Source organism: Pteropus vampyrus, unplaced genomic scaffold (assembly GCF_000151845.1).
Source record: "Pteropus vampyrus isolate Shadow unplaced genomic scaffold, Pvam_2.0 Scaffold90, whole genome shotgun sequence".
NCBI lineage: Eukaryota > Metazoa > Chordata > Mammalia > Chiroptera > Pteropodidae > Pteropus > Pteropus vampyrus.
Genome location: NW_011888871.1, coordinates 505,769 through 519,183, shown reverse-complemented (window position 1 = coordinate 519,183; position 13,415 = coordinate 505,769). Strand labels below are relative to the sequence as shown.

At 62.0% G+C, this 13,415-nt stretch overlaps 1 protein-coding gene across 3 annotated transcripts in view; it reads right to left on the bottom strand.

Annotated features, from left to right (window-relative positions):
• Positions 1-3,357: 3,357 nt before the first annotated feature.
• Positions 3,358-13,415, bottom strand: part of BRAT1 (BRCA1 associated ATM activator 1) — a 12,530-nt gene continuing 2,472 nt past the window's right edge. For 2 of the 3 annotated variants that reach the window (XM_011363821.2, XM_023532787.1), the window contains 12 exons: positions 11,759-11,913; positions 9,354-9,501; positions 8,584-8,956; positions 8,209-8,325; positions 7,065-7,156; positions 6,296-6,414; positions 6,035-6,221; positions 5,792-5,865; positions 5,027-5,129; positions 4,815-4,913; positions 4,519-4,694; positions 3,358-4,239 (listed from right to left, as the gene is read on the bottom strand). In XM_011363821.2, coding sequence (XP_011362123.1) covers positions 3,541-4,239; positions 4,519-4,694; positions 4,815-4,913; positions 5,027-5,129; positions 5,792-5,865; positions 6,035-6,221; positions 6,296-6,414; positions 7,065-7,156; positions 8,209-8,325; positions 8,584-8,956; positions 9,354-9,501; positions 11,759-11,913 — 2,342 coding nt within the window. In that variant the 3' untranslated portion in view covers positions 3,358-3,540. The remainder of the gene's footprint in view (positions 4,240-4,518; positions 4,695-4,814; positions 4,914-5,026; positions 5,130-5,791; positions 5,866-6,034; positions 6,222-6,295; positions 6,415-7,064; positions 7,157-8,208; positions 8,326-8,583; positions 8,957-9,353; positions 9,502-11,758; positions 11,914-13,415) is intronic. The other variant, XM_023532788.1, reaches the window with a different exon arrangement.

Genomic DNA, 13,415 nt, shown 5'->3' with positions numbered 1-13,415 from the left:
CCGCCCAGGGCCGCAGGCAGCCGCGTTGGTCCTGTCCCCGAGTGAGTGCTCAGCCGGCGGAAGTGCCTCCAGCCTCCAGCGGCGCGTGACCCCGGCCCGGCACACTCCCCTGTCCCCGTGACCCCGCAGTGGGGACACTCCCAAGCACACCCAGTACACCCACGTGGATGCGCACACTCACTCCCAGGCACGCCCCACACACGGTCACACAAGCGTGCTCGCTCACGCCAGCCCCGCCACTGTGCTCCAACAGGAGCCGCTGCTGTTTGCCGCCTCTGCCTGCCGGCATGTTTGCCGAGCGGTTTCCATGGCGACACATCTTGGCTCAGACAGAAACAGACAGCGCGGGGAAGACGGTCTCCACGGAGGGGGCGAGGTTTGGGGTCTCTGGGCAGGCAGGGGGTGGGGGCTCCCATGCGTGGGGACGGCGCCCCACCCTGACCTAGGCTGCTTCCGGAGAAGGCGGCTCAGGGACAACTCCTCTGGGCCACCAGCTTCGGGAGCTCACTTAGGTCATTCAGTCACTCAACAAACCTCTGTGCTGGCTGCAAGGCTGCCTGAGATGTAGGGCTGGCCCATGTGGCACTCGCAGTAGAGTCCTGAGCCTGGACCGCTGTCCTCACCTCGCCCTGAAGGCCCCCCAGGCAGATCGGCGGCCCCTGAGCACCACGGCCCAGCCGCCCACCCTCTCGGAGGCTGGCTCCACGGCATGGCTGTTGGGCCCCCCGCGTGGTGGGCCAGTTCCCCACCCCTCTCTGAACCACCTACGCCCTTCGCTGTGCCTGTTGAGAGGTGAGCCCCGCTTCCTCGCCCTTGAGTCTAGTCTCCTCGCGACTCGCTGTGGCCAGTAGACGGTCACTGCCAGCTCTGAGCTGAGGCAGCGAGGGACATGCAGGCTTCTGCCTGCTCTCACGGGCTCCTGCGGTGGCACGAGAATGAGCCTGGGCTGGCCGGCTAGACGGTGAGGAAACATGAAGCCTGGGGCGTACCAGCGGAGGCCGCCCCAGACCAGCCAGACCCCCGCTGACCACAGACGCGCAGAGCGAGCCCGGAGCAGCCGGCCGGCCCCCAGACCTTTAGACGTATTAAAATCTCGTGTCAAGTCGCTGAAACCTCAACAGTTGTCACAAGGCAATAGCTAACTTTCAGCCTCTTTCACGGGCCCTAGTCAGCAGCCGCCCAACCTCATGCAGTCAGCACATGCTGGGTGCACTCAAAATTCCCTCGGACGCTGAGGACCAGGCCAGAGTGTGGGCTACACACAGACCTACTGCGTGCCGGCCCTGTGCCGGAACCGCGGGGTGCAGATGCGTGTGAGGCCCATCTCTGTCCGAGAGCCCACGGCACTGAGAGGGCAGCCTTATGAGCCCCGGCCCACAGGCGGGGCACACCGGGGATCTGCCCAAGGCCTGCCACATGCGCCGTGCGGGAGCACACGGGTGTGGCCACAGCACCTGGCTAGGTCAGCCTTTCGTTGTCTTTATGTCTCGCTCCATGGGTGCCTGTCTGGGAACATTTCACTTCCTGGGTAACAGCACATATTAGGTCGAAGTTGGTGTCATGTTTTGGTCCCTGTCTACTGAGGGTGTGGCTCAGTGTGACTGCCCAGCGGGGCCCTAAGGGTCAGGGCCTGAGTTGAGGCGCTTTTATCTGAGGGCCCCGACTTCTCCCACTGTCAGCACTTCGGGGTTCCTAACCTGATGGTTTTGAGTACGTTATCCAGTGTTAGTCACTGTCTGGCTGGCCCACATCATCTAGCCCGCTTTCCCCGGAAGAGAAATCTGCGTAGCAATGGTGCTGTTCGGCGGCTGCACCCTGATTGGGCATGCCAGACAAAGTCCATTCTGATTGGCTGCTGCCCTTTCGTCCAGAGAGCATTTGCTTGTACCTACCGGTACCTGTGCAGTGTCCAGATGGGGGTGTGGTAAGGGGAGGGAAGTCAGGGCCAGTCCTGCCAAAGTGGGGAGTATAGAGAAGCCCACCCCAATTTAAACTGCAAGCCCTGAGACAAAGCCCACTTGGTCACGAGATCTGATTTTTTTTACACGCTGTTGGGTTCCATTCGCTAGTATTTTGTGGAGGATTTTCACATCCACGATCGTGAGAAACGGTCTCTAGTTTCCCTGTCTGTCTACATTTGGTGTTAGGGTCGTGCTGGCCTCATAGTGAGTTAGGAAACAGTTCCTTTGCTTCTGCCTTCTGGAAGAGCTTGTTGAGGATTGCGATCACTTTTCTTTAGTGTTTGGTAGAATCCACCAGTAAACCCGTCTGAGTCTGGTGCTTTCTGTTTTGGCAGGAGATTAATAACGGATTCAACTTCTTTAATAGAAACGGGTCTTTTCAAATGACCTGATTCGTGCGTGAGTTTTGGCAGTTTCAAGGAGCTGGTCCGTCTCATTTAGGTTATGGGACTTGTGGGCAGACAGCTGTTCACCGTATTTATTACCCTTTCCACGTTCAAGGATCTGCAATGATGTCTCGTCTTTCACTTCTGACCTTGGTAATCTGTGTCCTCTCTTCTTCCCTTAGCCTAGCTACAGGCTTATCGATTTTATTGATCTCTTCGAAAACCAGCTTTTCATTTAAGATGGCTCTATTGATTTCCTGTTTTTAATTGGCTTTCAGCTCTAATTGTTTTTATTTAATTTGCTCTTCTTCCGGTTTCCTAAGGTGGAAGCGTACTGATTTTCGATGTCTTCTCTAACGTGGGCATCGATGCTGCGAACGCCCCTCTACGTGCTGCCTCCCCTGCACCCCACAGATTCTGAGGCCGTATTCTCATTTTCGCTTAGTTCGACTGTTTCTAAGTCTCTCTTGATAACCTTCCTCTGACCGTGCTGGGGCCTTGGAACATCGGGACACTCGCCTCTGGGAGGGAAACGGTGACATTCCCATTTTGCAGGCGGAGAAACAGGTTCCAGGAGGAGGTGACTCACAGCCTTGAGTGGCAGAGCCGGACTGCTGCACCTGGTCTGTCCTTTCGGACTGGCCTGGACGTTACCACCGGCGGCACTACCTGCCTGGTCAAGATGATGAGCTTTGAACTGCTACAAACTTGGGGTGATTCTGGGGATTCAGAGCTGGAAACCTGGCTGGTCGGGCCTGGGGTCGCCGTCATGACGGGCCCGGGCATGAGGCTGGACAGTCTCCAATCCGGGCTCATTGCTTTCTGCCTCAGTCACCCCTGGGGCACAGTGTGGTCCAGGCAGAGAACCCCCCCCATGCCCAGGAAGCACGTGGCCGTCTTACAGGAGGACCCCTCATCGGTCACTTCTCCATGTGCCCACCAGGCCTGGGCCCACTCCCGGGCAGTCTTAGGACACGGCGCAGACTCAGTAGCACCATCAAATCCATTTATCCTTAGTAGAAAATAAGCCACTTTAATAATACATCAAAACGTGTGACTCTGACCTTGCTGGTGTCACCTGGTCCCGGCTTCCCTGAGGATCCCTTGTGCAGCCAGGCCGAGCTGGAGCCCCAGGGACCTGAGGAAGGGACAAGGCGCAGAGGCAGGAGGCCCAGGGAGGTCGCTGGGCCGCCTCAGTAGCAGTCGGCCTCGTTCTCCCCCAGGACGCCCACGGAGGCCAGCACGTCCTGCAGAAGCGACTGAGGGCTCTTCTCCACGTGGTCACTGCTCTCGGCCAGTGTGCCGCGGAGGCCGTCCAGGTCCATGGACCTCAGCACGGCCATCACAGCCCCGGGCTCCAGGTCCCCCAGGGGCTGGTCCTGCTCGCCCACCCGCCACCTCTGCAGGGCGGCCTCCACGGAGGCCACGTCAGGGCTGCCCCCCGCCTCCTGCAGACCGTCACAGGGACCAGCCTTGGCCCTCAGGAAGAGAAGGAGCTCGCAGGACTTCTGGGCCACAGGTCGGTCACAGTCAAACAAGGCTCGAAAAGCAAACTCAAAAAGCCGCACTCGGCAGAGGGCCTGCAGGGCCTGCGCCAGCCGGCTGGGTGGGACCGCCTCAGGCGGGGCCACAGCATAGGGACAACAGGGGCTGGGCTGGCTCAGCGTCTGAGCCAGGAACACCAGCGCCAGCTCGAGGCCCTGGGCCCGGACCTCCCAGTCCAGGTCCCGGCTCGCCACCTGGAGCACCCTGGCCACAAACCGCTCCACGTCCTCAGCCACTTCGGCATGGCCGTCCCTCAGCCACTCGGTGAAGACCTGCATGACAGCCCTCCGGGGGAAGCCCTCTGAGTCTGTGGAGAGGATGTGCAGAAGGTCCTGGAGTGGGCTCCTCTGGAGGACGAGAGGAGGGTGGGGCGGGGCTGCATGTGATGCGGGCACAGCGGGGGAGCCCACGAGAACCGCCCTGCCAGTTGAGGGCTAGTCTGGTCTGCCTCCTCCGGGCAGTGTCCTCCGGCCCTCCCTGTGCCCACTGGTCAAACAAGGGTGACCACCGCCAAGAGACAGGTGCCAGGAGGCCGAGTGGAAGATTTGGGGACATGCTCAGCAGCCCTGGCCCCGGACCGCCCATGCCCGAGGATCGCCATGGCTGCAGGAAATACCGCCTCCTACCTGCTGGCCTCCCGGGTGCCCGGGGCTGGCGGAGGTGGCATGCAGCCCGTGGCCAGAGAGCTGCCCCAGGGCGGTCACGGCGCTGGCTCGGACATAGCGCTCAGGGTCACGCAGGAGCTGCTCGGCGAGCGCGGGCACCTCAGAAGCCAGGAGCACATGTTGGAAGCCGGCCTGTCCTGGGGGTCCGAGCAGCCACAGCAGCTGTGATCCTGGCTTGAGCCACGGCCACCCCAACTTCCCGAGGGCAGCCCAGGAGTCCAGGTCCCCAGGCGCACCCCCACGTGCACCGCACTCACCTCCCCAGTGTCTGGTCACCTGCGTCAGGAACTCAAGGCCCGAGTCCCTCACCTCCCAGCAGGGGCTGCACAGACGTTTCTGCAGCACGGCCAGCAGCTCTGGCGGGGGCGGGGGCATCACAGTGGCTGGGTCACACCGCCCTCTTCCCTGCCAGGCCCGGCCGCCTCCGCCCCGCGACCCCCTGGCTTACTCCGGGGAGAGGTCAGGTTACCTCTGAGGAAGAGCTGAAGGTCGGGGTCCAGGTCACAGCAGCCAGGAGCCTTGGGCAAGCTCAGGAGCCACCTGAGTGTGGCCTGGAAGGCCTTCTTCAGCACCTGGGCGGGCAGAGCGGGGCTGCAGGGCCAGCAGGGCGAGCCGGCCCGCCTGCCCGCGTCCACCTCGTGTGCCCCTTCCCCCGCCCCGGCATGTGCATGGGGACGGGGTGCAGGGGAACGGAGCACTGGGCTTTGTTTCTACGAGGCAGCAGCATCAAGCAGCAGCAGAACGGGCCGCCCAGCCGGTGGGAGAAGAGACCGCCCTCGTCAGAAATGTCTGCTGCTGGGGAGGCGGGACTTCTGCCCCCGACACGGGAAACCGCCCAGAGTGCCCGTCCCCCAAAGCCCCAGGGACCAGCAGGCCTTGTGTCCAACTCTCCCCACGGCCAGCTCAGGGCGTGTGGCATTAACTGCACGCACCAGGGCCTGACTCAACCACGGGGCTAGGAGAGCGGGTACGTTTGCAGGACATGTCACTAAGGGTTCGGACCCCAAACACAGGGCCACCTGGCTCCAGCTCACGCGCCCCGTGGGGAATCCCCGTGAGAAACTGGCCCAAAGTGCCCCGAGCACTGGTTTTCACCAATGCCCGGCCATAGGCAACACCCCATGCCGTCATCTGCCCCCTGAAACTGTGAAATGACCCTGGCCCCACTAAAGGCCTACAGAGTGTCCCTTTCCTCTGCCCCCTCCCCCACCTCCCCTGCACCCCATGCTGGTACCGTGGGGCTGGAGTCGGGGCTCTCAAGGTACGCCAGGAGAACAGCCAACACCTGCGTCACCAACTCTTGTGGGCCTGAGACAGACATGGGTGCACAGGAGGGGGTGCGTCAGCCCAAGCAGAGCGGGGGACAGAGACCATCGGCCAGCTCCCAGCCCTGGAGCCAACACAGAGGACAGCAGCCCCGGGACGCAAACGAACACTGCCCAGAACCAGGGCTGTGCACGATGGCACTGTCACTCACCTGTCCCCTGAGACAGCGTCCCCAGGAAGTCGAGGGCTGCTCGCTGGACACGGACGCACCCCGCTAGCAGCACGCAGAGGCGGCCCCCCACGTCGGAGGCAGGGGCTGCCGAGCCCCTGCACAACTGCAGGATGGTCACCGCAGCCCCAAGCAGAAGCGCCTGGGGCCAGGGCGAGGGGCGCTGGGGCTGCGGGCAGAACAGCGACTCAGCACAGGCCCGAGCCCGGGGGCTGCGTGGACGCAGGCCGGGGCCGCACCTACCATGGGCTGCAGGAGCTCCAGGTGGGCCAGGGTCTGGCACAGGAGAGCCACACAGGCCGGCCTGGAGGACAGGAGTGCATCCACTGTCACCGAGGCACTCGTGGTCCCACCCAGCAAGCCTGCAGGTCAAACCAGAAACAGCTCCCAGTTAGGGGGCGTGTCAGCATTGTCATCTCAGGCCTCGGGGCCAGTCGCCAAGCCCTCGGCCACCATCCCACGTCAGAAACTAGGACAGGAGATTCCACGCAGGTGGCTCGCTCAGGGTGACGTCCAGCTGGCCAGAGCTGGGGTCTGAACCTGTCTGCAGGGATCTCAAACAGTTGAGCCCAGCTGTCCCCAGAGCCATTCGGTCAAGGGGCTCAGCTCTACGTGTGACACTGGCACCAGCCACAAACGCCGGGTCCCCTTCTCTAATCCTTGACCTGTCGTGCGGCTGAAGAGGCACAGCAGAGGAAACCCAGTCGCCTGTCCCAGAACCCAGGCGGGTCCAGTGGGTGAGTGCCAGGCCCTCGGCAATCAGCACCCTGCGGTAGGAAGAGAAGGCCGCCCCACCCTCCGGCCACCATGATGCCCACTGGGGGGGATACTGCCTGGTCACTACAGCAACACAACGTGAAGCCACGGCCGCAACCACGGCTGGGACGGCCGCCCACGTCCCGCCAGCTGCAGTCCTGGCTGGGACAGCGCGCGGGCACCTGCTGCCCATCGGCCTGCCCCGGCCCCAGGGTCCCATCCTCCCGTGCCCGTACACCCTTCTCCGGAGGCACACCTGCGGGCCCGGTGGCCTGGGCAGTGGCTTTCAGGACACAGACCAGGGGCTGGAGAAGGACAGCAAAGGCCTGGGTGCTCAGCGCCTGTGGACTGAGGACGAGGACACAGTGAGTGCTGCCCCCAACCCTAAGGCATGCTGGCACCCTCCCGATGGCCTTGAGAAGTCTGGGGCGGAGTGCCTGGTGCTAGGCATCTAAACACCCCCGAGGAATGGCTCCTGCAGGCACTGTGACAGGCCCCCAGACCACTGGCGTGGGTCTCCACACGAGCTGTTAGGAAGCACCTCCCCAGATCCCAGGGGCACCCCTGGGCAGCCCGGCCACGCCCACCCCCATGGGCAGCGCCTGCTGAGGGCCATGGAGAAGTCCCAGCTCCAGAGCATTCCCAGCATGCCATCTCTGGGCCGGTGGAGATGGCCCTTCCTACATTCTGGAAGATGACCTTGCCCGCGTGCTTGGGCCGGGCTGGGGTGGGGGGCTAGGCCAGCACAGAGCTCTCCCGCCAGGCCCGCTGCCCAGCCTCCACCCACCTCAGTCCATGCCCTCTCTCTGAACACCGGGAAGCCGTGGAGACCAGAGCCAGGCTCCCCCTCTGGGGAGTGGGTCCGGAGGCCACTTTCACCCTGGCCTGGGCACGACTGGTTCTCATCTGCCCGGAACCCTGGAAGCTGCCCTCGTCCGCCCCGCCTCTCCGGCCGCACACACGCTGCCAGGCCGGATGCACAGCCCTCTCCCTCCAGGAACCTGTCAGCTGCCCTGCCCACCTGGTCCCCCCACCGCCCACGGCCCCAGGGTGTGCCCACGGTGGTGGTCCAGGGTCCACAAGCTGAGGCCGCTAGGGCGAGGGCAGCAGGGTGAGTAGGTCCTGGGTACAAGCCCAGCCCAGCCGCACAGAGAAGCTCCGAGAGTTGGCTTTATCTCTGCGGAGCCTATAAAGCTTTTGCTAGAAAAAGTTTTTCTGTTCCTAGAGATTGCGAAAGCCACCGCCTCCACCAGGGCCTTGGCAGTGACCCAGGCCTGGCCCGGCTGCACACAGCCTGGCACGTCCCGGACAGCAGCCTCCAACTGTCCTCTGGCTTCCCAGCTCCCCGAAGTCCCTTGACCGTTCGCCTGCCCCTACACACGATGAACCCCCATCCTCACCAGTCCTGCAGTTTCAGGATCCCCAAAGCCAGAGGCCCGGCTTGTGTGGGGCTCAGGTGGCTCAGAGCCTGTGCCAACGTCTCCCACAGGCCACAGTCGGAACTCAGCACAGGAGAACTGCAGAGAGGGACCCCAGAAAGTTACTCCTCTCCCGCCTCCAAAGGCACGAGGGCCCAGCGGGACTGGCCGGCCCTGGGGCGGGGCGCACCCAGCAGGACAGAGGGTCCTCCCCAGGTGCGCTGGCTTCCGGTCCCCTGCTGTCCTGCCCTCAAGCCATGCTCTCAGGGAGCTGACGAGACACCGCCCCAAGGCTTCCCGAGGCAAGGCGGCGCCCCAACCCCTGCCCCGCCCCCGCTGCGCCCCGGGGGGCCTGACCGGGCCACACTGAGAAGGAGGTCCACCAGCGGGTGTGCGGCGGGGATGGGGTCTTTCTCGAGCAGACGGGCCACGAGGGGACTCAGCCGCACCCAGAGGACCTGTGTCCAAGGGCTGTGGCAGTGCCCGAACATGGTGGTCAGGGCATTCAGGGCTCGTGCAACCCGCGGGGTGGCAGAGGAGCGCAGGGCCTCTTCAATGTGGCCCACGATCCTCTGGGCACACGCCGGCCAGTCGCAGGCCTGCGGACCAGGGTGTCCCTGGGCGTGGCCTTGCATGGACAGGCCCAGGATGTGCGCCAGCAGCTGCCCGGCTGCCGAGGCCACGAACAGGCTGGAATCTTCCTGCAGGGAGAAGATGGTGTCCAGGATGCCTGGGGGGGGGGGGGGGCGGAGAAAACAGGGTTCAGCGGGGGGCTGCAGGGGGGCTACACTGCTGGGCAGCCTTAGCCCGCGGACTCCAGACCTCAGGGCCAGGGCCTAACCACCGCCCCGGGAGGGGCACCACCAGAGGCCGACCGGCCCTGCTCAGGAGCCGAGGAGCCGGAGCTGGAGGCCGGGTGACCAGCGCCACCTCCTGGGGCTTTACCCAGTCACTTCCAAAGCCACCCACTGCTGGGCCTCAGCTACGGGCCAAAGGACACTGACCCCCGGCCACCCCACACGTTCCTCACAGCCGCCCGTGACACCACGGCCACTAGCAGGGAAGAGAAGATGGCCGGCGAGGTGCGGGAGCAGCCTGCGGCCGCGCAGTGCCAGGCGGGCACTCACCGTGGTCGGCCAGGACGTGCAGCGCGCTGGGGTGCCGTGCCAGGGAGCGCAGGCCCTGGGTCCAGCCGCTGCGGACCGCGGGCGCCGTCCAGGCTGCTCCGCCCCGCGGGCCCAGCTCCCCAAAGAGCCCGGGCAGCAGCTCCCCCTGCTGGGAAGAGGAGAAGGAAGTGGGGACCCGGACGGGCACGTCAGAGGTGGCTCACCTATTCTCGGGCCGCCCAGGCGCTTCACGGAACTGTCACAAGTGCTGTCCACAGCCGGGGGCAGCTGTGCCCCGGGAGGCGGTGGGTGGCCACCAGGGCCGGCCAGCCGCAGCCACAGCGTTGCTAACTGCCTCCAAGAAGAGGCCTTTGGGAGATCGGCCGGGTTTCAAATGGAGGCTCATCAACCTTGTCACTTTACCTCCGAAATCTCCCCCCAAAGCAGCACTGCCAGCTTCGTCCCTGGAGGCTGGCAGCTGACACGGCGTTCTGTGCTCGAGGACCCCACGGGTCTCCACAGCCCATGAGCGCCTGGGCTTGGCGCACAGGGTCTGCCAGGGCACCATCCAGCTCCAGGTGTCCCCACCCGGGGGCCCCCCACTCAAACACTTTCCAACCAGCTGTGAGCCCAGCATCCTTACAGAGTTAACTCCCCACCCCAACCCCTCAGCTCACAGATGTCCATGGCAAAATTTCCTGCCACACACGAAAGATCCTTGGCCACCACTGGGACACGCTGGTGCCGACTCTGCCTGAGCGAGCCCACTGGTGTGGTTACCTGCTGAGCCCAGGCTGCCTCGCTGGCAGCACGGTGCTCAGAGCCTGTGACCAGCCCAGTCCAGACCTCAGGGTGTCGCACCCTCAAGGGACAGAACCTTCGATCATCTCAGGCTTCAGGACAAGAGACCCCAGGGCCTCGGAGATGTGCTCCCGACCACTCAAGGACAGAGGTCTAACTCTACGCAGCCACGAGGCCTGATGGGTGCCACCAGCTGCTCACAGCGCACCCTCCATGGGATCTGCCTTCACCTAAGGGGGCCCCCAGAGTTACAGCCCCTCCCCAGGGGCAGCTCGCAGCCAACAGGAGGGCACAAAGGCCCAGCCTCCCGTAGACTGTCTGCACGTCCCTGGCCTTCCAACAGCACCAAGAACGAGCAGCTGGCCACGGAGGGCGCTTGGGGCTGCCGGGCCACCTCAGTGTCTGTGAAGTGGCAGCTGAAGAGCGGACAGGAGGCTGGCCCAATGCTGTGGGCCCAGGAGTAGACAGCCACTCTCACCCTGCAGCCCAGAGCCTGCGCCTAGCCCGTGCCCCTCGTCCCTGCACACAGGGGACGAACTACCAGACTGAGGGCAGCCAGCAGCCTTTCCAGCCTCCAGAGCCACGGGAACCCAGGGAATTCACGACGCGGGGAGAGGCCATCCGCTTGTGACCGGGAATTCACTGTCAGAAAGGCAGGTGGTGAGACAGGTCACTGAAGCAGCCAGGCTTTCGGGCCTAGTGGGTCTGTCGGCCCCGCAGGGCTCCACATGGTCCGTCGACGTCTGCTCGTTCAGGAAACGGAGGCAGAGTCCCGACCAGCTTGCTGGCCACGCCCCCAGGATGACACGAAGGCGACTTCGCAAACTCCCGAGGGCTTTACGGGACAAGCGCCATCGGCGAGGGGGGACGAGTGCACGTGAGGACGGCAAGCACTGCTCCACGCAGCGAGAAGTCCTGGAAAGTCGGCCCCACAGCGGGCTGGGCTGGGCGGGGCTCCTCGAGTCTGCGGTGGCTGGACTGAGGGGCACCCATACCGTCCTCGCCAGGCCACCAACACGGCACAGCCTTCCTGGGGCTCATAGAAAATAGATGTGCCTCTATGTGAGCTGGTGAGGCTCTGTGAGGTGCCGAGGGGTGCCATCGCCATGACTGCCAGGGCCGGACAGGCTCGCGTCAGGCGTCACCCAACAGACCCAGCTGTGGCCGTCAGGGGTGCACGAAGCTGGAACGCGCACAGCTCTGAGGGACTCTCCAAGTCCCCGTGCCTCGTTGCTAAGTCGAAGTTTTCATTAGTCAGCCATCATTCAACAGGACTAAGTGCTAGGCCTGAGGTCTCGGCTACCCCTCAGGGCACCCGCGACAGGCACGCCCCTCGCCTCTGTGCTGGGAAGAAGGTGAGGCCCAGGGCACAAACCCAGGCCAGCACGTCCAGTGGGCAGTATCGGAGCAGAGTCGAGCCCAGCTCTGCCTCAGTCCAGAGAGAGCGCCCTTCGCCCCGACATTGCTCCTGGTGAGTTTTCAAAGGGGATTCCACTCAGGAATAAAACCCTTTCGGTACAAGACACGGGGACAGGGGTTGTGGCAGCTGCCACTGCTTTATGCGCCTGCAGGAGAAGGCCACGCACCTCTCGGCAGCCCACTCAGGCGGGAGGACCCAGGCTCACCTGAAGGTACTGGAAGCAGCTTTCCTGGGCCGCGAATACCCCTGTGAGGCGGAGTGAGAACGAGAGGGTTCCAGGGCTCAGGTCCTGCGACACCAGCACGCGAGACAGCAGCTCCACCAGGCACGGGTTCTCCTGCAACAGCAGCACGCTGGACCCTGGACACGGGCCCAGCCAGGGCGCGTCACCAGGGGCACAGGGCAACACGTCCCTCAGAGGACCACTCTTCCGGCTGCTCCCAGACGCCTTTCTTGCAAGTTGTCAGACTTAACAGTCTCACAGGGAGAAAATATTTGCAACAATTGCAACGAATGATTTGTCACTTTAGTTTAACGCAGACACCTAGAAAGCCAACACATCAACCGCAGGTAAAAGATGCGAACAGGAAATACAAATGGCCAACAAACCTCAAAAGATGTTCTGTCTTGCTGACTGTGAAGGAGAAATGCAAATTCAAGCGGAAGACCATTTCTTCCTCTCAAATGGATTCTTTTTTCTTAAACTGAGAGTATGTGATGCAAGGAAATCCTATGGCACAGGCATCCTTGCCCGGCCCGGCCGTGAAACCCCTGCCGCTCAGAGCACCATGGGGTTGCCATCCTCGCGTGTAATCATCCACCCCGGGCAGAGGCCAGGGAGCCCACGAGGGTCCTCGCTGAAGATCTACTGCAGACTGAGGTTCCGGAAGGAACAGAGAAGAAAGGCAAGCAAGAAGCAAGGACACCAACAGACACGTGGGCGAATCTCAAAAGGCACCGACGTTAAAAGTCAGTGACAACTTTGGAAGGGTTTTAAGAGACTCGAAACACCAGACGACGATAACACGCAAGAGCCTGTGGGGCTGGAGCGAGAGAGCTCTAATGTCCTCACGCTGTGTCGAGCAGAGGACAGACACTCTACTTACTTTGGGACCCATTCATCCGGTTTGCCTGTAAGGGTAACCACGAAAGAACGTAAACGGAATAACTCCAAAGCCAGAAGAAAGAGTTTAAAAACCCCAAAAGCTTTATCAGCAGAGGGCAGAAGGAAAAAGGAGGAAAAAAGAGCAAGACACGGAAAACTTTAAAAAATACAAAAGAACATGGTGCAAATGGATTCAGATGTAACAGCAAACTCAACAAATGAAACAGGTTAACTGAGCTGCTCCGATGAAACTAAGAGCCGAAGGCTAGCAGCGGCCTGTTTACACCAAGTGACGGAGCGTGACGACACAGTCGGCCCAGAACGAATGTGTGAAAAGAGGCAGGAGGCAAACTCTAATTTTAAAAAAGCTGGTATGGCAAGAGTAAAATCAGACAAAACTGACTTCAAAGCAAAAAGCATCATCAGTGCTACCGGAAGGAAGTCATTGTTCAAAGAGACAAATCCCAAAAGTTTTTACGTTCTAAGCCTGCGAATACCTAACCCAACTTCAAAGTCCATACAGGAAAAGAAAAGAATTCCAAAGAGAAATTGTCGAATCAACAATTCTAGTGTAAGATTCTTCCATACGTTTCAGAAACGTTAAGACAAATTGTCAAAAGCGTAACACGTTTGAACATAAACTTGAACTAAGGAACAAGTACAGAAACTATGTAGCTAGAAGACAGGAAAGCGGAAGGATGAGCTGCTAATGGGTACCAGGTTTCTTTCTGGGAAATACAATGTTGCAAAATTAGAT